The sequence below is a fragment of the Callorhinus ursinus genome, unplaced genomic scaffold (assembly GCF_003265705.2).
Source record: "Callorhinus ursinus isolate GAN/ISIS: 27379988/994484 unplaced genomic scaffold, GSC_fseal_2.0 scaffold15, whole genome shotgun sequence".
NCBI classification, from domain to species: Eukaryota; Metazoa; Chordata; class Mammalia; order Carnivora; family Otariidae; genus Callorhinus; species Callorhinus ursinus.
Window position 1 is genome coordinate 44,977,257 of NW_027397077.1, and position 27,283 is coordinate 45,004,539.

The following is a 27,283-nucleotide window of genomic DNA, read 5'->3' on the forward strand; positions in this document are numbered from 1 at the left end:
AGCCACACGGGGCTCTGCGTTCCCTGACCCGCTGCTCCCCTGACAGGCAGACCCCCAGACCCACCCGAAGAGCCCAGCTCCCCGCTGTGTCCTGGGCTTCTCCAAGCAGGGCCTCCTGTTGACATACAGTCCGAGTTGGGGCCCGGCCCCAAAGGACAACCACCGGGTCCTGATGCTGACCCCCAGACGCTCCCAGGAGCCCTCCAGAGTGTGTGGAGCCCCCCCCCACACACACACACACAGCTCCAGAGACTGCTGTGTCCTGTCTCTGCTGTCGGCTCCTGTTCTTCTGGAAAGAACAGACCCCGCCCAGAGGGCAGGCTTGGCCCCGACCGGTGCTTCCTGGGCATCCCTGTGTGCTCTGACCCAGGCCACTCGGGGCTTTGGTGAGGACAGCGCTGCCCGCCCACCTCAGCTCTCAGCTCTGAGAGGGAGCCTGGGACGGGTCCCATCCCTCCCACACCCGGGCTGTGTGCTTCGGGGCTCTGTCCCCAGTGGTGACTCTGCACTTGGCATCCCGAGGCGACCGTCGCCTCAGTACGGTTCCCAGGGACCACGCTGCAGACATAGAGGTTGCCCTTTCATATAAAAAATCTTTAATAAAAATAGCTCTCTTCAGAACGAGTCGTAAGACAGAAGTATCAAAGTGAAATTCCTGCCACCTGGGCAGGAGGGAATGAGGCAGGCTGAGTGGGCCATGGAGAACTTGGAGTAGTACCCGACCCAAAAGGAACAGCTCGGGCTGGCGGCTGACACGTGGGACTGTGGGCCCAGGGTTGACACATTTTCTCATTTTTCAAGAGGAGGTAGCAGTATGTCTTTTTAGGAAAAACTGCCATCTTTTTAATGGTAGTCATAAATTGACCTCCCTCCCCAGCAAATGACAGTACAAAGCTAAGTAAAACACAGGCAGCCTGTTTTACACACTCTAGATAAAAATAAATGGGTTCCTACAATAGCAAACATTTGTACAAAAGTGACAGCTGAGGGTTCAGTGCAGACAGCCTGCCAGGGAGGCACGCAGCCCGTCCCTTCAGATCAGGAGAGGGGGTTAGAAAAGGTAAGGGAAGTAGCAGGAAGACTCGCAGCACGAGCCAGCCCGTCTGCAACCCCAGGACAGCGAGTCCGGTGGGCTCACCAAGGGCCAGCGGGGGATGACAGCCTCCCGGCACATTTCCAGAGCCTGAGCACGTCCCAGCTCAGCCCTAGTAGCCCAGAAGTCTTTTGGCCTCTTCACTCTGGGCCTGCAGGGTCTCACTAGCGTACTTCTGGAGGAGTTCCATCTTCTTCCTCCGCACAAGGGCCTCCTCAATCTGTGGATGGCACGAAGAAAGGGTTCATGCTTTACTCCGCGGCGAGGCCCTCCCTGCCCTGCCGGAAGCCAGCCAGGAGGCGGTTCCCGGGACAGAGACCACCAAGGAGCCAAAACCCAGAGGCATCTCCCAGAGCCCCATTCTTCCCCACCCTAACGCAGACGAGATCCTGCCTCCCCCGGATCCCACACCCTGTTGTGAGCAGAGCGACCAGGCGCGTGCGGTCCGAGTCAGAGCTGCCCTAAGGGATCGGAAGGACGAGGAAAACCCGCTCCCCCACTCTGTGCAATCTCCTTTAGGGGCGAGGCCCCTGGCACTGGGGAAGCCCCACAGCCAAGGGCAGCTCCCCGCCTCTGTCCTACCTCTTGCTGGGATGGCACTGGGACGTGGGCGATGAACTTCTGCTGCCCGTCTTCACCTCCTTTCTCCTGGCTGCCTTCCTCGTCAGACTACAAACAGAAGCACCAAAAAGTCAGTGAGCAGGAGCCCGTTAAAACACAGGCTGGGACCACTACAAAAATGCACAACTATGCAGCTGTTTAAAAGGAAAAAACAAAAGGAATGAGGAAGTTCAGTGCTCAGAAAGACACGAAGACACACCATTAACTATTTAAAACGCAACAAAGCACTGTGTAAATTATGCCACCTTTTGTCTGAGGAAAGATAAGAACAGAAACTAGCAAGAGCCGTGAGAACCAGGTACATCTCTGCACCTAGAGAACTAGAGAACCTTTGTTGATCTTTATGTATTTTTGTGGCTTTTGAACCTTGTAAATGTTATCTATTTTGTTTAATTAAGATTTTAAAATGTACCACATACAGAAAAAAGATCAACTCAGAGTTTGCACGTGAGTCAAAAGAGATTACTTATCACCTAAGGAAATACTGTGGCCTTGGAAACCTGAGAAGAGGACTCCTGTGAGGTGCTGGATGCCCCGCACCAGCCTCTCGGCACACCTGCTGCCCAGTGGAGCTGGCTGGAGACCCTTCAGTGGAATGTCCTGGATGCTGCTGGTAGGAGGGCAAACCGGACCCTGCACTTTGGGAAACAGTTTAGCCGTTATCTACTGAAGCCCAGCACGAGCCTCCCCTATGACCTGATAATTCCACTCCTCCGTGTACAAGCAACATAAACGGCTGCCTATGAACAAGAAAGGCCACAGCAGCCTTATTTGGTATAGCCCCGAAATGGACGCTAAACAGACACCCACGATCATTAGGCACCAAAGAGTATGCATGATTCCACCAGCTGACATCAAGTTCAGAAACAGGTAAGAGCTTAAGGGTTATTAGAGGTCAGAAGAGTAACACCCAGGAGAGCAGGAGCAAGCTTCTAGGGTGCTGGTCATGGTCATGTTCCATTTCTTCACCTGGTATTTGCTCCATGGGGTTGTTTGCCTTGTGAAAATGCACCGACCTGCCCACTTAGCACTTGCATACTTCTCTCTATATGGAATACTACTCAGCAATAAAAAGGAATGAACTTTTGAATGCAACAACTCTGATGGATCTCAAGGGCATTGTGCTGAGTGTAGGGACCATCCCCAAAGGTGACATAAGGTATGATTTCACTTATGAAACATTCTCAAAATGACAGAATGAGAGAGATGGGGTGAGGGATGGGGGAAGGAGGGAGGTATGACTGTAAGGGAGCAGTGCATGGAGGGAACAGTTGTGTATCTTGATTGAAATGGAGGTTACAGGGGCGCTTGGGTGGTGCAGTCAGTTAAGTGGCCAACTCCTGGTTTCAGCTCAGGTCATGATCTCAGGGTCGTGAGATCGAGCCCCACGTCAGGCTCCATGCTGAGCGCAGAGTCTGCTTAAGACTCTCTCTCCCTCTGTCCCTCCCCACCACATGCGCTCTAATAAAGAAATCTTTAAAGAGAGAAAGAAACAAACAAACAGTCGGTGGTTACACAAATCTACACATGATAAAAGACACTGAACTCTATACACTCATTACACCAACTCTGTTTCCTACTGTGGATATTGTACTATAACTCTGGAAAATGTAACCATTGGGGGAAACTGGGTGAAGGATGCACAGGACCCTTTGTACTACCTTTACAACTTCCTGTAAATTATTTCAAATTTAAAAAAAGACCCACAACCACCTCTGGTGGCTTGCCATTGCTCTCTGGATAAAGGCAAAGCCTCCTCCCGGTGGAGCTGGGGCGCTTGCCCTGCCTTGCCCCTCTCTCCCGCCTCCTCTCCTCTCCCCACCAGCAGCCCACACTGTGCTTCAGCCACACTGGCCTGTCCTCTGTCCCTCACACTCCCACGGCGTCTCTCAGTACATGCTGCTCCCTCTGCCTGGAACACTCTTCCCTCAACGCCTCTCACTTGGTTAACTTCTCCTGATCTTCCAGGCCTCAGCTGAATGGTCAGTTCCCCAGGAAAGGCTTCACGGGTTCTCCCCACACCGTGTCACTATCTCAGAGCTGCTGTGACAGCCACTGTTTTCCATCGACTCTACCCACTGGTCTGTCTCCCCACTGACTTTAAGCTATAAGCAGAGCTTGTTTACTGCTGTGCCCCTGGCATGGGCCTGGCTCACAGTAGCCACTAATTAAGCAAATAGCTGCTGAAAGAGCAAATGAATATTTGCAGCTAAAGAAGACCTTCCTAGGTAAGGGTGCCTGGGTGGCTCAGTTGGTTAAGCATCTGACTCTCGATCTCAGCTCAGGTTTTCATCTCAGGGTCTTGAGTTCAAGCCCCCACTGGGCTCCACTCAGGGAAAAAAAAAAAAAAAAGGAAGGAAGGAAGGGAGGGAGGGAGGAAAGGAGGGAGGGGAGGGGAAGAGAGAGAAGAGAAGAGACGAGACCTTCCGAGGGCATGCGGCCAGCTTACTTCAAATGCTTCACTGTCCCCACTGCTCATCAGCCAGACCTGCACAGGAACCTCAGGTCGGCTATATCCTGTGTGATGTTGACCAAGTCACTAACCTTCTCTGAGCCTGCTTCTTTGCCACTGATATCATAGCAAGCTCCTCACACGGGACCTGACCTACCACCCATGCACAAGTAATCCCCGTCCCCTTCTCAGCCCAGCAAGTCCATTTTATTCTTTCTCAGTGCGTCCAAGGAGTGAGGCCTGGAGAGCCTGAAGCTAGGACGCTCTGCCAGAGAGGCAGGATCACAGCTCCACCTCAGCCATGACCTTCTACATCAGTCCCTTGTCTGCTCTGGGCTGGTTTCTATCTCTACCATGGGGGTGTGGGGGTGTTAAGACTGCAGAAGAGCTACCGGCACTGCCATTTAAAAACAAACAAACAAAAAAAGGAAATGATGAGACCTTCTGCTGACACCTTGATCTCAGACTTCCAGCCTCTAGAATTCCAAAGTAAATCCATTTCTGGTGTTTAAGCCAACCAATCTGCGGTACTTTGTAAAATATAAGCAATAGATCTATAATTGAACCTGAAATCATGGTAATAATAAATAAATGAATAGATAAATATAAAGAAACGATGGGGACAGGGGCTATAACTCATATGGCTTCAAATGTGTTTAGAAGTCGGACAGCAGTATGTTCAGGAGGTAAGTGATTCTGGGTGTAAAGCACAGTTTACAAGGTGCTCCCACAGCCAGTCCCTTCTGGAACCCTCCCCAGGATGCTGCGAGGTGATCCTCATATCCATCTGCCAGGTGAGGAAGCGGAGTTCTCACCTGGAGATAGGGGCAGAGCTGGGCTTTGACCCTGACTGCTCACCAATGAGCTAAGTCCTCCTACCACTCCACTGATTCTCCCCAGGCCCAGGCTTCGTGGCTCGGAGCAGTGAGCACCGGGGCCCCCAGTGCCCAGAGTACCTCCTCCTCGGTGACAGCGTATATGTTGATCTCTTCCTCTTCCTCCTCCTCCTCCTCTTCCTTTTCTCCTCTTGCCAGCCGGGCCTCTCGCTCTGCTTTCCACTTCTCCACCAATCCGGCCCTGACTGGACAAACAGGTGCTGCTTAGTCAGGCCTCTGAATTAGCTCTGCCCACCACGCAGGGCTAGGCCCACGTGTCCACCTGAAGAAGAGAGCGCTCCACTCTGCCCTGGCAGGCAGGACTGGGGTATGAGGGGTAGTCTGGTCATACCACAGCTGTAGCTGGAAGTCACAACAAGGCAGCTTTTTAGCGGACGTCCCCAGATCATCCCCAGTTTAGCAACCTGAGTAGCTTCCTGACACGCCCACATGACAAGGGAGACAAAGTAGTATATGCTGCTGGGAAAGGGCTCAGGCTCCTGGCCACCTGCCCCCAGAGCCCTAGCTCAACACACCACCGGAAGATCAGCACTAACTATTCCTCACAGGGCCATCAGGAGGCTTCAGGACGGGGTCCATAAAATGCTCAGCACAGTGCTTGGCATGGAGGAAGCACTCAGAAAGAGCCACCCATCTTGCTCTACACTGATAACTTATTAGCTGCGTTTAAAGCAGATTGTAAAGCCACTTAAGGGGTGCCTGGGTGGCTTAGTCGGTCAAGTGACTGCCTTCGGCTCAGGTCATGATCCCAGGGTCCTGGGATCCAGCCCCACATCGGACTCCCTGCTCAGCGGGGAGCCTGCTTCGCCCTCTCCCTCTGCCTGCTTCTCTGCCTACTTGTGCTCTCTATCTCTCTGTTAAATAAATAAAATCTTTTAAAAAAAAGAAAAGAAAAGCCACTTATATGGGCACCATCTCCTGATTTCAAGAAAGGCCAACGTGGGAAGGAATCCAGATAATAAATTCCCCATGGACAGGGAAGAGGTCCAATGTCGCTCTTGGGCATCCTCCACGTGCTGCTTCTGGCCCCACACAGCCCCAGACTGCATCACAGTCACGGAGGGTTAGGTCATTAGCAGCCCATGTCTTCTGAAGACCATCAGCAATAAAACAAACTCGCTTCTGGTATAGAGCGCTATGTAAAAACCCATTTTCAAAGGACAGAACAGAAACCAGATGCCATCTATAATGAAATAAATTGCTCATAGACCTACATTTCTTTTCATATTCCTGTTCCAAAGGCACGATGACACCATCATCTTCATCGAGGTAACCATAGTATTCAAAATCGATTGCTTTCATGAGCTCAGCACGTGTCTTTCTTGGAGGAGGAAGAGCTAAAAGAAACCACACCAACTTAGCTAAACATCCCACCACAATCACACTTGAGCCAGCATCCTATACAAAGTTACACAGCTAGGGAGTGCGCTCAAGAAAACACCATGACATAGACCCTTCCTATACTAGCCACAGAATTACGTAAGTGGTACAACCCTTTTTTCAATCAGTTTTGAAACCTTTAATCCAATTAGTCTACTTAGAAGGCATTTATCCTAATTTAAAAAACAAAAACAAAAACAAAAGCAGGCAGAGAGATGTGCCTTGTTGAGAGTGTCGTGAAAACCTGGAATAACCAGGGCTGTCAACTACAGGATGTGTGGGGAATGGGGTACCCTACGGCCCCTCTACAGCTATTTCACAAGGTGTTTTGATAACACAGGAAATGTCATGAGGTTTAATTAAAAAAAATATGATGGAAAAATGTAAATATAGAGATAAGACAAAAGAAACTATAAACAAACCAAAAAGATAAATGAGAAAGTCCTGAAGAAAATATTTTCAAACTAAGGGTTACTACTCAGAATATTTAAGTAATTCTTGAAACTCAAAACGGAGGGGCACCTGCCTGGCTCAGTCGGTGCAGCGTTGGACTCTTAATCTCGGGGTCATGAGTCTGAGCCCCACGATGGGTGTAGAGATGACTTAAAACTAAAAAATCTTTAAAAAAAAAAAAATCAAAAGGGAAATGACAACCCAACAGTTAGGTGAAAGAGTGAAAGCTGATCGTTTCAGAAGAAAAAATTCATATGTATAAAAATTTCAATTAGTAATTGAATTCAGGGCACCTGGGTGGCTCAGTCGGTTAAGCGGCTGCCCTCAGCTCAGGTCATGATCCCAGGGTCCCGGGATCTAGTCTCACATCGGGCTCCCTACTCAGCAGGGAAGCCTGCTTCTCCCTCTCCTCTGCCTGCCGCTCCCCCTGCCTGTGTGCTCGCTCTCTCTGTCAAATAAATAAATAAATAGAATCTTGAAAAAAAAAAGTAATTGAATTCAATTATCAATTTCATTAGTAATCAGGGAAATAAAAAGTAAAAATAATGTATTTTCAACCATCAGATCAGCAAAAATTTTATAACTACAGAAAACTAGAAATAGCTAAAGGTCTACCAATGGGTGAATGGTTATATAAAGTTAATTCATATCCTATGCTTTAGTTCTTCACATCCACTCACAGAGTTCTAAGCAGAACGATGGGAGGACATCAATGCAGAGCACAACACAACAGGTATGGGAGGGCCACTGGGTCTTCGCAGGCCTCCACCTATCACCCTGATGCTGGTAATGGCGAGTCTGTCCACCCCTGCACCACTCTTGGTCCCTGTCCTGTGATGATGCTGGCTGCACCCAGCACTGGGTACAGGGCTTAAAACCTGGCTGGCTCAGAACACTGCATCCCTCCCTGTCACAGGGACTGGTTTAAGGATTGAACTATGATCTGATCAAAGCCAAACAGCTTCAATTCTAGGAGTTTCGCTTGAACCACCTGGGGGAAAAAAAATCTCTTGCTGACAGAGGACAAAATGTAAACTGATGATGGACCACTTGCCACCACAAGCAGAGAGCTAGATAGAGAAACAAGCTCATAGGCTGGAAGTCAAAACTACAACATGGAGGAAATGTGACCTGCAATCAGCCATTCCTGAAGACAAACTACCCGTGGGCTGAAATTTTCAGTTAGGTGAGTCAATAAATTCACTTTTCTACCTAAACGGAACTGGGGTTGAGTCATCCGTCACTCATACTGACGAAATTTAGCTGATGAAATACGCATGTAAGTGCATAAAAAAAGGCCTGGAAGGGAATGCACGAAACAGATAATTATGATTACCAGTGATCCAGAGGCACAGGGATGGGGGGTACCCAGGGGACAGTGCTATCTGAACTACACTCATTAAGACGGACTTAAGCACTTTTGGGGCACCTGGGTGGCTCAGTCTGTTAACCGTCTGCCTTCGGCTCAGGTCATAATCTCGGGAACCTGGAATGGAACCCCCACTGGGCTCCCTGCTCAGCGGGGAGCCTGCTTCTCCCCCTCTCTCAAATAAAATAATCTTAAAAAAAAAAAAACACCTAAGCACTTTCTTATTAAAAAAAAAAATCTACAACTGATTTTTTTAGAAAAATGCAAATTTAAAAAAGTATTATGTGCAGCATAACCTCAATAGAGGAGCCTCCCTCCACATATGTATTTTTATACATATGAATATTTTCTTCTTAAATTATCAGCTTTGATTCTTTGACCAATCTGTTGGGTTGTCATTTCCCTTTAAAAACTGGAAGGAAATATGCCCCAACATGTCAACAACTGTCCTCTACAGGATGTGAAAATATCGACGATTTTTTTCTGATTTTCTGTATTTTACAACTTCTCTGTAATAAAATTAGATTACTTTCATAATGAACAGCATGATATTTAAATTATGAATTTTTTTTTAAGATTTTATTTTTTAAGTAATCTCTACGCCCAAAACGGGGCTCAAACTCACAACCCTGAGATCAAGAGTCACACACTCCACCAACTGAGCCAGCCAAGCACCCCCTGAATTAATGTTATTATTTTTAAAGATTATTTTTTAGGGGGGGGCGAGGAGCAGTGGAAGAGGGAGAGAGAGAATCCCAAGCAGACTCCCCCCTAAAGCACAGAGCCTAATGCAGGGCTCAATCTCATGACCTTGAGATCATGACCAGACCCGAAATCAAGAGTCGGATGCTTAACAGACTGAGCCAGCCAGGAGCACTTCCCCCTGAATTATTTTTAAGTGTTGTTAATAGCACATGCCAGTTTGGGCATAATTAATTTAAAAATAAGCAGGGCTTAATATAGTAGAGCTATATTTTTAAACCAACAGAAAAACTGGAAGGAAACAGAGCAGAATGCCAACAGCGGTGTTGGTACAAGCAGTAAGGTGTCATTCTTCTCTGCTATTCATACTTTTTTCTATAACGTGTTTAGACTTTATAGAAAAATTAAAAATCCACAAACACTCCAGGCTAGTGGTTTCCAAGTGCATTTTGGAAGGCCAAGGTTTGGCTGAAGCTCCCCAGGGCCACGGAGGGAAAAGACAGGCCAGGTGAGGGGACCAGCAGTGTGGATCCACACATAGCCGTTTCACTTTTCTCCATTTATACCTCCTGGGGTTTGGCCCAAGGTTGTACTTGTTCTTCAGGCAGGGATTTTTCAACTAATAAGTAACTGAAACAGGAACCCGTTTCAATGAGCATCAGAGCCTGCCCTGATAATCAGAGGCAATTTCAAACAGGGAAAACATTGGGGCTGAGAGACTGGCACGTGCCAAGGGTGAGCATCTGGTACCAGTTGATTCTGGAGCCACCTCCCAGCCCCAGCTTGTGCCCTGGGCCTCTGACTTCAACTCCTAATACTTACAGTTTCTCATTTCAAATCTGGGAACAATAATTCTGACACCACTGCTGTGCAGCTGAGAAACAACACAGGAAAAGCACCTAGCCTACAGATGTGTTATGATGATCACCAGCAATTAGAGGCTAAAACCTTCACATACATTAGCAGTTACTTACGTTCTTTTTCAAAAAGCTCTCTGACACCAGGCAAATCTTTCGCTGCTCCAAAGTACTTGTAACCTCGATTTCCTGGGACTTCTTTCCCTTCATGATCCAGCATTTTAGGGCCAACTTTCTTATTGGGAAGGAAAAAGAGAAAATGGATCTGATCCTTTAACGCACTATTTCCATATTTGCAAATATAGTTTAAGATAATAACAATGAATGTGGGAAAATATTAATGTACAGAGAAAAATACTTAGGTTCATTTTTTTCATAAATTAAAATCAGTCTAAATACCTAACAGTATGAGGATGTTTTTAAGTAAATTATAGCATAGTCAAGGATGGAATATATTCTATACCTTAAAAATGATGATTCTTATGAAACTTTTGTATTGCCTTAGGAAAACACTTATGATATGACCTAAGTGACAAAACTTAAACAATTGCAAACAACTTCAATGACAAGCAGTAAAAGACAAATGAAATACATCCTGAAGACAGAATTCTATCCATCAAAAATGATGATGTCAACAACCACATGTAGCATGTGACCCTGGACTAGGCCCTGTCTTAGAGGGGAAAATGCTAAAAAGGAGATTATTGGGAAAATCAGTGAAACAGCCAAGTAGGATGGATAAAATGATTGTATCAAAGTTAAATGTCTTACACTTGATAATTCTACCACGGTTACGTAAGAGAATATTCTTACTCTTAGAAAATACACAAAGAAGAAAAAAGAAAATACACACAGAGATATTAAGTATTAAGGGGTAAGGAAGCATGATGTATTTAAGCTTCAAATGGTTCAGAAAAAATAAATCTCAAGGTACACAAAGAAAATGACAAAGTAAATACAGCAAAGTATCAAAAACTGGTAAATCTGTATGAATGGTATATAAGAGTTCTCTCTACTGATTTTCCAACTTTCTCAAAAATGCTTTTTAAAATAGTGACACAGGGGCGCCTGGGTGACTCAGTCATTGAGCGTCTGCCTTCAGCTCAGGTCATGATCCCGGGGTCCTGGGACTGAGCCCCGCATCAGGCTCCCTGCTCTGCAGGAAGCCTGCTTCTCCCTCTCCCACTCCCCCTGCTTGTGTTCCTTCTCTCACTGTGTCTCTCTCTGTCAAATAAATAAATAAAATCTTAAAAAAATAAAAAATAAAATAGTGATACAAATGATTATTGACACGAAATTATGTTCCTGATACACTATTAAGTGAACAAAGCACATAGTTGAATAAGAAACAATCCTGTAAAAATGAACATATACATGCATAGATAAAAAGCTAGAAAGATACACAGAAAATGTCAGTAGCAGTTATTTCTATGGGCTAGAAAAATATATAACATATTCTATATCATGCATAGAATATAACATAGTTTTTTAATATTTTATAATTTTTACATTTTTTATTTTATATTTTCTCTCTCTCTCTTTATCTACATAACCAATGTTACCATTTTGGAAAGAAGCACAAATGCTACAACCAAAGTTGTCAGACAGTGCGTGTGATCTCAATCATGGCATTAACAGACAAACAACAGAAGGGACTATTCAAGCAGCTGCATCCAGGTAATAGCATTCTGACTGAATGCTCTTCTGCTTTCTTTATACTTTTCTGACCTTAAATGACCATGTACTACTTTTTCTTTTCTTTTTTATTGTGGTAAAATATACATAACAAAATTTACCATTTTTAGTGGACAGTTCAGTGACATTAAATATGTTCATAATTATCATGTAACCCTCACCACCATTCATCTCCACAACTCTTCTCATCTTGTGAAACTAAGATCCTAAATGTATTATTTTTACACATAGAAAATGGAAATAAAATTGTTAAGCATTAAAAAACTCTATAAAGAGGAGCACCTGGCTGGCTCAGTCAGTACAGCATGCAACTCTTGACCTCAGGGTTGTTAACTTCAAGCCCCACGTTGGGTGTAGAGATTACTTAAAAATAAAATCTGAAAAAACTCTAGATAAAGAAATACATTAAAATATTAATGTTGAATTGCACCAAAAATTATAAAATACCTAGGAATCAACTTAACCAAGGAGGTGAAAGACCTATACTCTGAAACTATAAAACACTGATAAAAGAAATTGAAGATGACAGAGACATTCCACACTCATGTACAAGAATTAATATTGTTAAAACGTCCGTATTACACAACACAATCTACAGATTTAATGCAATCCCTATCAAAATATCAGCAGCATTTTTCAAAACACTAGAACAAATAACACCAAAACTTGTATAGAACCACAAAAACCCTGAACAGCAAAAGCAATCTTGAGAAAGAAAAATGAAGCTGAATTCCAGATTTCAAGATATAGTACGAAACTATAATAATCAAAACAGTATGATAGAGGCACAAAAACAGACACATAGATCAGTGGAACACAACAGAGAGCCCAAAAATAAACCTAGGATTATACGGTCAATTAATGCACAATAAAGGAGACAAGAACATCCAATGGAAAAAAGACGGTCTTTTCAACAAATGCTGTTTAGAAAACTGGACAGTCACATGCAGAAGAATGAAACTGGACCACTTCTTACACCATGCACAAAAATAAACTCAAAATGGGTTAAGGACCTAAATGTGAGATCTGAAACCATAAAAGTCCTAGAAGAGAGCATATCTCAGTAATATCTCTGACATCAGCCATACCAACATTTTTCTAGATATGTCTCCTGAAGCAAAGGAAATAACAGCAAAAATAAACTATTGGGACTATATCAAAATAAAAGCTTCTGCACAGCGAAGGAAACAATCAATAAAACTAAAAGACAACCTACTGAATGGGAGAAGATATTTGCAAATGATATATCCAATAAGAGGTTAATATCCAAAATATATAGAAATTAAACACCCAAAAACAATCCAATTAAACAATGGGCAGAAGACACGAACATTTTTCCAAAGAAGACATGAAGATGGCCAACAGACACACTGAAAAGATGCTCAACATCACTCATCATCAGGGAAATGTAAATCAAAACCACAATGTGTGGTTATCACCTCACACCTGTCAGAATGGCTAATATCAAAAACCCAAGAAACAACAAGTGTTGGCAAAGATGTGGAGAAAAAGGAACCCTCCTGCACTGCTGGTGGGAATTCAAACTGGTATAGCCACTGTGGAAAACAGTATGGAGGTTCCTAAAAAAATTAAAAATCGAATTACCATAAGATCCAGTCATTGCACTACTGGGATTTACTCAAAGACGAGGAAAACACTGATTTGAAAAGATATATGCACTCCTATGTTTATTATAGCATTATTCATAGTAGCTAAGACTATAGAAGCAACCCAAGTGTCCATTGACTGATGAACTGATAAAGAAGACATGGGATACACACACACACACACATATATATAATGGACTATATATATAAATATAAATATATATACACAATGGAATATTACTCAGCCATAAAAATTAATGAAATGTTGCCATTTGTAACAACATAGACGGATCTGTAGCGTATCATGCTAAGTAAAATAAGTCAGCCAGAGGAAAAAAAATACCACATGACTCTCCCCATATGTGGAATTTAAGAAACAAATGAACAAACTAAAAAAAGAGACAAAAAACCAGACTCTGAAATACTGAGAATACACTGATGGTTACCAGAGGGGAGGGGGGAGGGGGATGGGTGAAATTGGTGAAGGGGGTTAAGAGTACATGTATCATGATGAGCACTGGGTAATGTACAAAATTGTGGTGTCACTGTATTATATACCTGAAACTAATTATACTGGAATTTTTTTTAAATTTTTTTAAAGAAATATAGTCAGTAATGTAATAACTGTGTACTGACAGATGGTTAACAACGCTCATGGCATAATGTACAGAATTGCTGAACTACTATGTGGTACGCCTGAAATAAATGTAATATTGTGTGTCAACTATATTTCAATAAAAAGTAACACTGAAAATTTTAAGAAAATTAATGTTGACTTTCGGTGGTGGCAGTTAAGAATACCTTACATATTCATTTTTTATTGCTTCTGAGGTCATTTTTCCGGTAGGGTTACCAAACTTCTGCATTACTTTAATTTAAAGCTGTCTGATAGGACACATAAAATCACCATCACCGAACTGCTCGAGAGAGTAAGTGAGAAAGTTCCTCATGCAGTGCCAAGAACAAAACCAGGGCTCAAGAAACATGAATGCCTCTCCTTCGTTTTTACGCCAGGTACTAAAGTGAGAATTATGTGTGTTAAACTGTCATAAAAGTGAAAATACCAGCAGATTAGAAAAACTTCACATAACACATGTGAAAACTTCCTACATAACACATTACAGCTCGCTGACCAGGTCAAATGACCTGAGGTAGATCTCTTCACAAATGAATAAATGGGGAGGACTCTGGGGTAGTATTTTTTAAAGTCAAGACCCATGAGTGAGTCATGAAATCAATTAAGTGGGTCACAATCATCAATTTTTTAAAATCAAAACATAACAGAACAGAAAATATCAACATGCATCACCATGTATTTTTTTGGTACATTTTTGTGTGTACTGGGTTGTGATAGAGAGTTGGTATGCATGTGTTTTACAATGGGTCACGGTCCTAAAAACTTGACAGCCAGGAAAGAGGACTGAATTTATGATAGTCCAAAGAGGGGCACCTGGGTGGCTCAGTCAGTTAAGCGTCTGCCTTCGCTCAGGTCATGATCCCGGGGTCCTGGGATAAAGTCCCGCATCGGGCTCCCTGCTCAGCGGGGAGCCTGCTTCTCCCTCTGCCTGCTGTTCCCCTGCTTGTGCTCTCCCTCCCTCACTCTCTCTGACAAATAAATAAACAAAATATTAAAAAAAAAAAATGATAGTCCAAAGAAAGGAGGGCCCCCGAGGCCCCCTCAGGTAAAGAACCCAACAATGGCTGCCCCGACTTCCAAGGAGCTCAGGGATGATGCAAAGGGACCGTGGTTGTTTTTCTTTTGTTTTTTAAACATTTTCATTCTTTTAAGTATCTCTACACCCAACATGGGGCTCAAACTCACAACCCCAAGATCAAGAGTCACATGCTCCACTGACTGAGCCAGCCAGGCACCGCAAGACCATCTGAGCAGTAAACTCAGGTGCCCTGTCTGCTCTGAGGGCTGTGCTATAGGGTGTTTAAGAATTATCCTACCCGGGGCAGCTGGGTGGTTCAGTCGGTTAAGTGTCTGCCTTCGACTCAGGTCATGATCCTAGGGTTCTGGGATTGAGTCCCGCATCGGGCTCCCTGCTCAGCAGGAAGCCTGCTTCTCCCTTTCCCGCTCCCCCTGCTTGTGTTCCCTCTCTTGCTGTGTCTCTGTCAAATAAATAAATAAAATCTTAAAAAAAAAAAAATTATCCTACCCATCCCTTCCATGTTTCCTGTCCACATGCAATGGGCACTTCCCAAACCTTCTTTCATCCCTCAAATGCCTACTCTGTGGCAGACATGGGCTGGGAGCTGCAGAGGATGCAAAGCTACCCAGGCTGCTAAAAAAGCTCACTGGCTTACCCCCAAGATCCACTGAGACCGCTGCTTACTTACTCCATAATCAGGACCACCCAGCTCCTTTATCCGGACTTCCCAGTGTCCTTTCTCTCTTAGCAGTTTGTTAATTTCATCATTCAGGTCACGAATTCGGAATTCACCTAAACCAGCTAGAAAACAAAAATGTTAATATCGTTTCTTGAAAATAGCACTCAAAGTTATACCCTTAAAAATGAATGTCAACACTTAACAAAAGTATCTGGTACAAAAATACTCATTTAAATTTCTAAGAAAAACCATCAACACCTAAACAAAGGGAAAGCAAGGATTACGAACAAAGTTCCCACCAGCGCAGGGGGAAAAAAAATCCTTGAAAAACAACTTGCTCCTCATTAGCAACTGAAGAAATATAAACTGAAGCAATCCTGCAGTTCCATTTATCCAATTATTAAAATATTTTAGTGGTGGGGGGCACCTAGCATCCAACGCCAGCAATGTGCAGTGAGGCTCGTACAAGCACCAGGGCCTGGGAGCATTCTGCGTTGGTTTCACCCTTTCAGAAAAGCAATGTGTTGTTATATGGGGACATCTTTTGGCAAAGACTATACCCTGAGAGTTAAGCCTAAAGTACTTATTATAAAGGAATATGCACAAGGGACTTTGCTAAGGTGTTGTCTATGGCAGCCAAGGCTGGGAGCAGCTGGGAGAGCCCACCAGAGGAAGGAAAATGGTTAATGACCCCTGCTTTGTTAAATAAAATATCACATGGCTATTGCAAGGGAGTATCCCTCCCTTTCTCCACTGAATGGCTTTTGTACCGTTGTCACCTGGCCACATGTGTGGCCCTATTTCTGCCCTTCTTACTCTGTTCCGATCGTCTGTCTTTCACCAATACATTATTTGGAATATAGTAGCTTTATATTAATTCTTAAAAACCAGGTGGTATGACTACTTCAATCTTGTTCTTTTTCAAAATTGTTTTGGCTATTCTAGCTCCTTTGCCTTTCCATTTAAAATGCAGAAAAAAATCTGGTAACCTATTAAAAAAAAAAATCCTGTTGGGACTTTGATTGTGAGTATTTGAAAAGAGAGAACTGACATCATTACTAGGCTGAGTCTCCCCATCCATGAATGCTGTGTATCTCTCCATGTACTCGGGTTGTCTCTGATTTCCTTTATCAGTGTTTTGTAGTTTTAAGCATACAGATTGCAGGGGCACTTGGGTGGCTTAGTCAGTTAAGCATCTGCCTTCGGCTCAGGTCATGACCCCAGGGTCGTGGGATCGAGCCCTGCAAGGGCTCCCTGCTCAGCAGAGGAGTCTGCTTTTCCCTCTCCCTCTGCCAGTTCTCATGTGTTCTCTCTCACTCTCTCAAATGAATAAATAAAATCTTTAAAAAAAAAGGGGGGGGCATCTGGGTGGCTCAGTCGTTAAGCGTCTGCCTTCGGCTCAGGTCATGGTCCTGGGGTCCTGGGATCAAGGCCTGTGTCAGGCTCCCTGCTCAGTGGGGAGCCTGCTTCTCCCTCTCCTCCCAACTTGTGCTCTCTGTTGCCATCTCTGTCTCTCTCTCAAAAAAAATAAATAAATCTTAAAAAAAAAAAAGCATACAGATTGCACATATGTTCTGTTAGATTTATACCTAAGTATTTCTTGTGTTTTGGTGTTTTTGTAAATAGCACTTTTTAAAAATGTTCTAGTACCAATTTTTCAGTGCTACTTTATAAAATAGAACTGATTTTTGTGTACTGACCGTCTATTGTGACCTTGCTAAACTCACTTATTCATTTTAGAAATCTTCCTATAGGGGTGCCTCGGTGGCTCAGTCGTTGAGCATCTGCCTTCGGCTTGGGTCGTGGTCCCAGGGTTCTGGGATCGGGCCCTGCATTAGGCTCCCTGCTCAGGAGGAGGCCTGCTTCTCCCTCTCCCACTCCCCCTGCTTGTGTTCCCTCTCTCACTGTGTCTCTCTCTGTCAAATAAACAAATAAAATCTTTAAAAAAAAAAAAAAAAAAGAAATCTTTCTATAGTTTTCTTGGGATCTCCTACATGGAAAATTACATGATCTGAGAACAGAGAATTATAGTTCTTCCCTTCCAATCTGTGTGCCGTTTATTTCCTTTTCTTGCTTTACTGCACTGACTAGGAATTCCAGTAAGACCCTGAATAGAAGTGGTGAGAATAGGTATCTGCCTTGTTCCTGCCCTTAGGAGGAAAGCATGCAATCTTTCACCATTAATTATGATGCTGGCTATAGGTTTTTTGGTAGAAGTGCTTTATCAGGGTAAAAAAAGAAAATTCCCCCTTATTCCCAGTTAGTGGTGTTTTCATCATGAGTGAATGTTAAATTTTGCCAAATATTTTTTCTGTATCTACTGAGATGAGCATGTGGTTTCTCTACTTTAGAATGGTGATAAGTGAATTATATTAATTTTTGAATGCTAAATCAGCCCATGCATTCCAGGGTAAATCCTACTTGGTTGTGATTTATTATCCTTTTTATAAAGTGCTGGATTTGGTTTGCTAATATTCTGTTGACGATTTTTACGTCTATATGCATGAGGAATATCGGGTGGCAGCTTTTTTCTATCCGTATAATGTCTTTTTTTTATTTTAGTATCATGGTAATGTTAATACTAAAATTTATAAAATGAATGATGAAGTATTCCTTTCCCTTCAATTTTCTGGAAGAAACTAGGTTGAATTGATATTATTTCTTCCTTAAATGTTTGATACAACCGACCAGGGAAGCCATCTGGACCTGCAGTTCTCTTTGCTTGAAGGCTTTAACGATGAATTCAATTTCTTTAATAGATATAGGGGTGCCTGGCTGACTCAGTTGGTACAACATGCAACTCTTCATCTTAGGGTCATGAGCTCAAGCCTCACACTGGGCACAGAGTTTACTTAAAAAGAAAAAAAATATATTTTTTTAATAGATAAAAGGCTACTCAGGTTTCAATTTCCTTTTGAACTGTGTTTCTAAACAGTGGCACTACTGACATTTTGGGCCAAAAATTCTTTGTAGAATGCACTGGAGGATGCTTAGCAGCATCCCTGGCTTTATCCACTAGATGCCAGTAGCACCCCAAGTTGTATAAATCAAAATTTCTCCAGATACAAATGTCCCCTGGATGGGGCGCCTGGGTGGCTCAGTCGGTTAGGTGAATGCCTTTGGCTCGGGTCATGATCTCAGGGTCCTGGGATCGAGCCCCGCATCGGGTTCCCTGCTCAGCAGGAGGCCTGCTTCTCCCTCTCCCACTCCCCCTGCTTGCATTCCCTCTCTCGCTGTGTCTCTCTCTGTCAAATAAATAAAATCTTTAAAAAAAACAAAAACAAAAACAAATGTCCCCTGGAGTGTTCTATAAATGTCAAATTGATTAATACAATTGTTCAGTTCTTCTATGTCCTTACTGATTTTTTATCTACTTATTCTATTGATTATTGAGAGACAAGCGTTGAAATCCCCACGTCTAATTGGGGATTTGAGATTTAAAAGACAGGTTAGCTTACCATTCTGAATTTGAGCCACTTTTTTAGAGATCTCTCCAATGATCTGTGAAAAAAAATGTAAGGTAATAAATTCTCATGACTTTTGAGTATGTCTGAAAGCACAGAAAAAATAGAACTCAAAATTAGTAATTAAAAATACTTAGGGGTGCCTGGGTGGCTCAGTTGGTTAAGCGACTGCCTTCGGCTCAGGTCATGATCCTGGAGTCCCGGGATCAAGTCCTGCATCGGGCTCCCTGCTCAGCAGGGAGTCTGCTTCTCCCTCTGCCCCTCCCCCCTCTCATGTGCTCTCTCTCTCTCATTCTCTCTCTCAAATAAATAAATAAAATCTTTAAAAAAAAATACTTAGAATTCTGGTAATGAATCATTTAGATAATAAGAGACAATCAGAATGCAAATCAAAACCACAATGAGATACCACCTTACACCTCTCAGAATGGCTAGAATCAAGAGGACAAGAAATAACAAGTGCCGGGGCGCCTGGGTGGCTCAGTTGGTTAAGCGACTGCCTTCGGCTCAGGTCATGATCCTGGAGTCCCTGGATCGAGTCCCGCATCGGGCTCCCTGCTCAGCGGGGAATCTGCTTCTCCCTCTGACCCTCTTCCCTCTCATGCTCTCTCTCTCAAATAAATAAATAAAATCTTTAAAAAAAAAAAAGAAATAACAAGCGCTGGCAAGGATGTGGAGAAAAGAGAACCCTTGTGCACTGTTAGTGGGAATGTAGACTGGTGCGGCCACCATGGAAAACAATATGGAGGTTCCTGAAAAAATTAAAAATAGAAATACTGTATGAATCAGTATTTCTACTACTATTTACCCAAAGAAAATGAAAACACTAATTTGGTGAAAAAATATATGTTAATTGCAGTATTATTTACAATACTGAAGATATGGAAGCAGCCCAAGTACCCAGGGACAGATGAATGGATAAGGAAGACGTGGTGTACATATACAATGGAATATTACTTGGCCATAAAAAAGAATGAGATCTTGCCATTTGCAACACAGATGGACCTAGAGGGTATTATGCTAAGTAAAGTAAGTCTGACAGAGAAAGACAAATACCACATGATTTCACATGTATGTAGAATCTAAAAAACAAAAGAATAAACAAAAAAGGAGAAACAGACCCATAAATACAAAGAACCAACTCATGACTGCCAGAGGGGAGAGGGCGGGGGATGGGCAAAATGGGTGAAGGGGAGTGGGAGGGAGAGGCTTCCAGTTATGGAATGATAAGTCATGGTGGAAAGGAACAGCACAGGGAACACAGTCAATGGTACTGTAATAGTGTTTATGGTAACAGGTGGGAGCTATGCCTGAGGGGTCACCGGGCTGCACACCTGAACTAATGTAACATTCTGTGTCAACTATACTTCAACTCAAAAAGAAACAGAGACTTGTTACTTCTACTAAGACCAGATTCACCCAGAACATACTTGTCGTCTCCACTTCTCAGCTTTGGGCAGCTCAGTGCATTCTGAGGCAAGGAAGGGTCTTCGTTCCTAAGAAGAAGCAAAATACACGTTGCCACTGTCCTAGTTACAAGCTTTATGTAGCATCCCCAACTGATTCAGCCCTGAAGACTAAACGTCTAATGGTCTAAACACGGTTTAGACTTTAAACTTCAGTTCCAGATGATCTTCATCAAGACTTACATTTTCAGTCTCTACTTAAGAAACAAGTATACATGTAAAAATATACAGAGGCTGCATTGTATCTAGTAGAGTGAACCACTGGGAACAACTTAAAATTCCAGTAACAGAGAGATGGCTAAGTAAGCTAGGTTATATCCATTCCATGGCATATTCATATTATCTTAAGAAATAATGGCTATCAGTGTTTAGAACAAAACATACACGTGCGTATACACATGTATGTGTGTGATCACATACATGTATATAATTTTTTAAAAAACAAAACAAAAATATTGAAAGAATGGTACATATTATTCCTGACCTGGCTGAGCCTCCATGAATTGCAATCATTTACTGGTTGCAGCTTAGAGCTGCTCTCCCCAGCCCTTCCTATTATTCAATATTAGACAGAGCTGGGATAATATGGGAAGCCAATTATCATAATACAGAGGAGGTAGAAGAACAAGCAGCTAGATCATCACACTGCCCCAGCAATAGGGAGGCACACCTGGAATTCAAGTGTATAGACTATAAGAATGTCAGCAAGTACAGACAAGAAATAAGTCTATTCTGCTCAGGAGGGAGTTTTACCACATTTGTGCTTGATACTTTACAATTCATGAGGAATATTTACACCAACCTTCACTTTTCCCTCTTCCAGTTGAGCTTGGCGAAATCTTGCTAAGGCCGTCCTACCAGGAAGAGAGAAGACTCCATTAGATACTGCTCACAGATTTGTCACCCAAGTTCCTAGATGGGGCAGGTCTACTCATGACCATCATGTAAGGTATTCATTAATATGACTCATATATATATATTATTATATACTTTTTCATAAAAATTATTCATTAAAAAAAAGGAAAGCATACACGAGCTTGTGCGAGAGATGAAGACACCACAGAGAAGTTAGGGGTTTCCATGTTCCAACAGTGGGACTTAAAAAAGCCATTGGTGTTCCTGTATCCATTTTACCTACACTGCATGTAAAGACTATGGGAAACTCTACTCATCAGACCACTGTGGTGAGCAACACATCCAGATGTTAAAAGACTAATATCATGGGGTGCCCAGTTGTCACTCTCACAGCCCCTGCACCATCTCCAAGTGAACTAATGTTTATCCAGTGTAAGTTCTGCGATCTGTCAGAAAACACTAATGGGGAAAACAAACAGCAAATATGGGAATACTATTTTAACACATGTAGAGAAAGAAACATACCAAAAGGACCAAACACAAAATGAGTTCTATGGTGATAATTAAGTTACATAAAATTTACAAACAAAATTGAGTTGATACTTACATGGCCTTTTCTGCATTTCGGGCCTAAGAGAGAAGGGAAGAAAAATGCCCATGTTTAAAATACCCTTTTTTCGGGCTCCTGGGTGGCTCAGCTGTTGGGTGTCTGCCTTTGCCTCAGGTCATGATCCCAGGGTCCTGGGATGGAGCCCCACATCGGGCTCCCTGCTCAGCGGGAAGCCTGCTTCTCCCTCTCCCACTCCCCCTGCTTGTGTTCCTGCTCTCGCTCTCTCTCTCTGTCAAATAAATAAATAAAATCTTAAAAAAATACCCTTTTTTCATGCAGTTTTTAGAGAAAAGTATCACAAAGACAGTCACAAGCATAATGTTTGAACTAGTATATATGCACTGTACCAAAAAAAAAATCAAAAGATGTCCAAATCCTGTGACTTTACTTTCACTGCTCCCTCCACTTAAAATCTTTACTTCTCTACTGTCCCCACCCCCTTGGATCTGGCTAACTCCTATCCATCCTTCACAATGTATCACCTGTGTCATCACCACCCCAGAAAGTTCTGTGGCCCCTTCGTCCCAAATGGGTTGCTAACTTTTGTCTGGGTTTATAACTACCATGGTCCTTTCCACCCAGCACCCCAATTGTCTGTTTCCTGCCAGCAGAATCTGAGAAGAAAAGACTGGCTTTTTTCTTTTTTTAAGATTTTATTTATTTATTTGACAGAGAAAGAGACAGCGAGAGAGGGAACACAAGCAGGGGGAGTGGGAGAGGGAGAAGCAGGCTTCCCGCTGAGCAGGGAGCCCAATGCGGGGCTCGATCCCAGGACCCTGGGATCATGACCTGAGCAGAAGGCAGACACTTAACGACTGAGCCACCCAGGCGCCCAAGACTGGCTTTTCCAAACTGAGTTTTATGTAAGTATTGTCACACTAGTGTCAAGACAATTGTCCTTGAAACACGGTGTCAAGCACAGAACATGTTTTCTGGGTTGTAGTATAAGTAGAAAGAGTACTTGCTGAGTCAGGGACGTGAATTTTACTCTCAGCTCTTCCACTTACCATCCCTGAGAAGTAGTCTCTCAGTTTCCCCATCTTTACAATAGGGATTACAATAGGGATTATCTCACAGAGATGTCATGATGACTTAACAAGAAAAATATATGAAAACATCAGGTATGCAGTTTATAGATACTCAGCAAAAGTGAGCTCAAGTTACGTCTCCTTTCTGGCCCTCCCTTTCAATGAACACAGGAAAAAAACTGGTGAAAGCTTGGTGGATACATGACCACATTATCTACTAAGGAATAAAACAGAGCAGCTTTCCCAGGGGAGGCCATCATCTTGAAGGCTGAGGCAGTGTCCTATTTCATTAAATTCTAGAGATTCTGAATATTTAATTTAATGATTCTCAATGCTTACTCCAGGCTTAAGACATGATGGTAGGTACTAGCAATTTAGCCATGGGTCTTCTTTTTAAGGGGACTTACTGGAACTCCCCCCCCCATGAATCAAAGTGATAAGGGAACCCAGGGTAACGGAAGCCCACAAATACAAATGTGTGATGGTGAAAGTGTTGTAAAATAACCAACAACTCCTCTACCCAGAAATATCCAGGCCTAGGGATCCCTCTCCCCTGCTAGGGAATGGAGAGATGGGATTCCCTATGCTTGTTAAGAGTTCAGAAACAAAGAGCCTCAAGGCTGAGCAGGGCAGTATGAAGCAGTAATTTGGGGCATATTCTCCCACATAAAGGGCTGCTTCTACCCCACTGGTTTCTCTCCTTCTTCAGATCTTGGGTTCATTAATCTACAAGAGCTTGCAATACATCTACAACCTATTACTGCTTCGTGTGCGTCTTATGGGGACTTCACTTAATGAAAAGATCATGGTTACCAAAATGTGTGAGCAACTTCTTTGTACCAGCGCTTTGTGCATTCTCACATTTACATGTCGTGAGTGCTACCTGAACGAATGGAGAAGCCAACAAACCACTCCAGACCACAGAGATCACACCCTCACGCAATAACACTAGGCCATCCTTCAATCGTTACTGAACACCTACAACGTGCCAGACACCACACTAGACATTAAGAAAGCAATGGTGAATACGATCCAGCAATTGCACTACTGGGTATTTACCACAAAGATACAAATGTAAGGATCCGAAGGGGTATGTGCACCCCAATGTTTATAGCAGCAATGTCCACAATAGCCAAACTGTGGAAAGAGCCAAGATGTCCAACGACAGATGAATGGATAAAGAAGACGTGGTATATATACACAATGGAATATTATGCAGCCATCAAAAGGAATGAGATCTTGCCATTTGCAACGACGTGGATGGAACTGGAGGGTGTTATGCTTAGTGAAATAAGTCAATCAGAGAAAGACATGTATCATATGACCTCACTGGTATGAGGAATTCTTAATCTCAGGAAACAAACTGAGGGTTGCTGGAATGGTGGGGGGTGGGAGGGATGGGGTGGCTGTGTGATAGACTTTGGGGATGGTATGTGCTATGGTGAGCGCTGTGAATTGTGCAAGACTATTGAATCACAGATCTGTACTTCTGAAACAAATAATGCAACATATGTTAAGAAAAAAGAAAAAGAAGATACCAGGAGGGGAAGAATGAAGGGGAGTAAGTCGGAAGGGGAGATGAACCATGAGAGAGGATGGACTCTGAAAAACAAACTGAGGGTTCTAGAGGGGAGGGGGGTAGGGGGATGGGTTAGCCTGGTGATGGGTATTAAAGAGGGCACATTCTGGGTGGAGCACTGAGTGTTATGCACAAACAATGAATCATGGAACACTACATCAAAAACTAATGATGTAATATATGGTGATTAACATAACAATAAAAAATTTAAAAAAAAAAGAAAGCAATGGTGAAGACCCTGTCCTCGTGAAGTTTTTATCTCGTGGGGGAGACCGAGAACACATAAATCAAATAACCCAGAAACACACTGTCACAACCGCTGTTCACCTCCCGTATGGGACTTGGGAGACAAACAAGTGGGCCCACGCCAGGCACCCTGACTTGGAACCGGCTCTTGCGCCTCTCCGTGCCTTACTTTTCGGGACGATAACTTAAAGCGCTTGATCGACATGAAAACACTGCCGGAGAAGGTTAACTCCGCTCTCGAGATTCCCGTTTCCTCCCCCAACTTCTGAAGCCTGCAGTGATGCCCAGCTGTGCTCCTACACCACGAGCGCCCCGAATGCGGCCGGGAGCCCTCACAGCCCACCCGCTCGCCCCCTCCATCACGCACCCACCCAACTCACCATGGTTGAGTGAGGGCGCTTCCCTGGGGCCGCGTGGCCCCAGCCCCCGGAGCTTCACTGCCTCGGGCAAGGCCGACCCTGGCGGGAACAGAAATACTCTAGGTAACCGCACCACCGATTTTTCTGTCGGAAGGACGAATGGGAAGGACCGGAAGTGGGGGCCGGAAGTGAAATGAGAATTGACAAGAGGAGGAGGAAACGCAAGCGCGCTCCCGTAAGGCTGACCTTTCTTAGGCGCCTGGACGTTGCACCAATACACGCGTACGAATGGGGGCGTTGGCAAAATTACGCTTGCGCAATGAGACTGACCTTTTTTGGCCTCAGCCCCTGGTTTTGCTCTCGCGATAATGAGTGCAAATTTTCTCGTGTTAACTATTGGTACTGCGGAAGCGGGCGAGGCTAGATGTGGTCGAGGCTGAACTGTTTGGGGTCATGGTTGATACCGTAGGTCGCATCCCTCCGTCCCCCTTTTTGCTTCTTCTGGTGAGGGCAAACATGCCCTTGTGGAAGTCGCTCGTCCTCATGCCTCTGAACGAACTAAGTCCTCCCAGTGGACTGGGGCTGCTGAACCCAGCCTGCACAAAAGAGGCTAGGCAGCTCCAGAAGCGGAAGGCGCAGACTCTAGCTAGCGGCGCTGAAACGCCTCTTTGGGCAGAGCAGAGCAGAGCAAGTGCTCTCCACGAGTTCGAGCTGGCCGGGCTTCGTAAATTCCTTCGCGTTTCCCTGTCATTTGCGTGGGGCCTCACTTTTTCCGAGCTCTTCTGGAATCGCCGGGCTCATCAGAGCTGGACCAGTAATTGAAGTCACCCTCTTTTAAAATAAGAAATGGAAGGCCCGGGGAAGAAAAAGCTACTTACTCGGAGGAGGAGGTTGGTTAGAGAGGTTACGTATGTGTGTCACTACTCAAAGAGATGCGGTCAGTGTGTGATGAGCATACTGCTGGGATCAGAATATCCTTAGACAAGAACCCAGGAGCACGGGAGAGGCCGCTTGATAGGTGGGTATGGTTCTGGTGGCTACTCCCTCGTGGTGTCCAGAGCTGTGGTGGGCAGTTCAGGTGAAGGACGGTAGCAATTAAGCCAGTAGAGCAGCTCTCCATTTTCAAGCATGGTGCTTGAGCCATGGTGTCTTCCTCTGCCGGAAGACCTAACTAACGGTGGGCACTTCAGCTCCAGCCCGGAGGCACAAGCCAGCGGGGAAAGCAGCTGACACGGTTCAGGTCTGACAGGACAGACAAGTACTTAAAAGAATAGACACCAGGATCTCATGCCTGAACCATAAGGACAAGTTGTCTCGGGGCGCCTGGGTGGCTCAGTCATTACGCGTCTGCCTTTGGCTCGGGTCATGATCCCAGAGTCCTGGGATCGAGCCCCCCATCGGGCTCCCTGCTCCGCGGGAAGCCTGCTTCTCCCTCTCCCACTCCCCCTGCTTGTGTTTCCTCTCTTGCTGTGTCTGTCAAATAAATAAAATCTTTTTTTTTAAAAAAAGGACAAGTTGTCTCCTTAAAAGTTTTAGGTGGGCATATGGCCACTCAACTAGACTCCATCTTCCCACGTTTCTGGCAGCTAGTTGTGGGTTTGTGATTATATTATATAATAGCCAATGGGAATTGAATGGAAGGAATGTGTGCCACTTAGGCATTGCCATGAAAAGTATGGACTGGCCTTTCCCCTTGCCCTTTCCCTTCCCGGCTGAGAGGTGACTGTGGCAACAGCCATCTTGAACTCAGAAATGGAAAAATTGTGAGGATGCCAGAGTCACCTCCCAGCTCTGGAACATCTAGCTCTGTAAAATGAGAGGGAAATAAACATAGTCTTGTTTAAGCTGCTGCATCTGGGGTCTTTTATTTTTATTAACCTTTACCATAAATAACACATAACCAAGCTTGTTGGTCCCAAACAAGCAAGGACATTCCTCAAATGAGTTTTTCTGAGACAGAAGTTTCTCAAACTTGTTTCTTTATCCATTAAATTCCTGACTCTAGGATGCAGAGGTCATATAAAACAGGGTTCACGAGGCATTACCTATATTGATTGTCCTTCCAGCATTCGTTCTCCCTACCCACTTAGCTGAATTCCACTGTTCGGGGGGAAGAGAACTACATGCCCAGCTTTAAGAACAGAGTTAAGAAAGCTAGGTTAAGCTAAACAATCCATGCCATCTCCCTACAAATATTGATTGGTGGGCTTAAGACCC

At 44.0% G+C, this 27,283-nt stretch overlaps 1 protein-coding gene across 1 annotated transcript; it reads right to left on the reverse strand.

The window, feature by feature from the left end:
- Window positions 1-573: 573 nt before the first annotated feature.
- Window positions 574-25,275, reverse strand: ISY1 (ISY1 splicing factor homolog). Its single transcript, XM_025885734.2, has 11 exons — window positions 25,088-25,275; window positions 21,852-21,874; window positions 21,192-21,243; window positions 20,354-20,419; window positions 18,918-18,960; window positions 15,469-15,581; window positions 9,941-10,058; window positions 6,277-6,399; window positions 5,123-5,247; window positions 1,676-1,762; window positions 574-1,313 (listed from the first exon to the last, which is right to left on the reverse strand). Exons 1-11 carry the CDS (start codon window positions 25,088-25,090, stop codon window positions 1,206-1,208), a joined length of 861 nt encoding a protein of 286 aa, XP_025741519.1. The 5' UTR covers window positions 25,091-25,275; the 3' UTR covers window positions 574-1,205.
- Window positions 25,276-27,283: the final 2,008 nt, after the last annotated feature.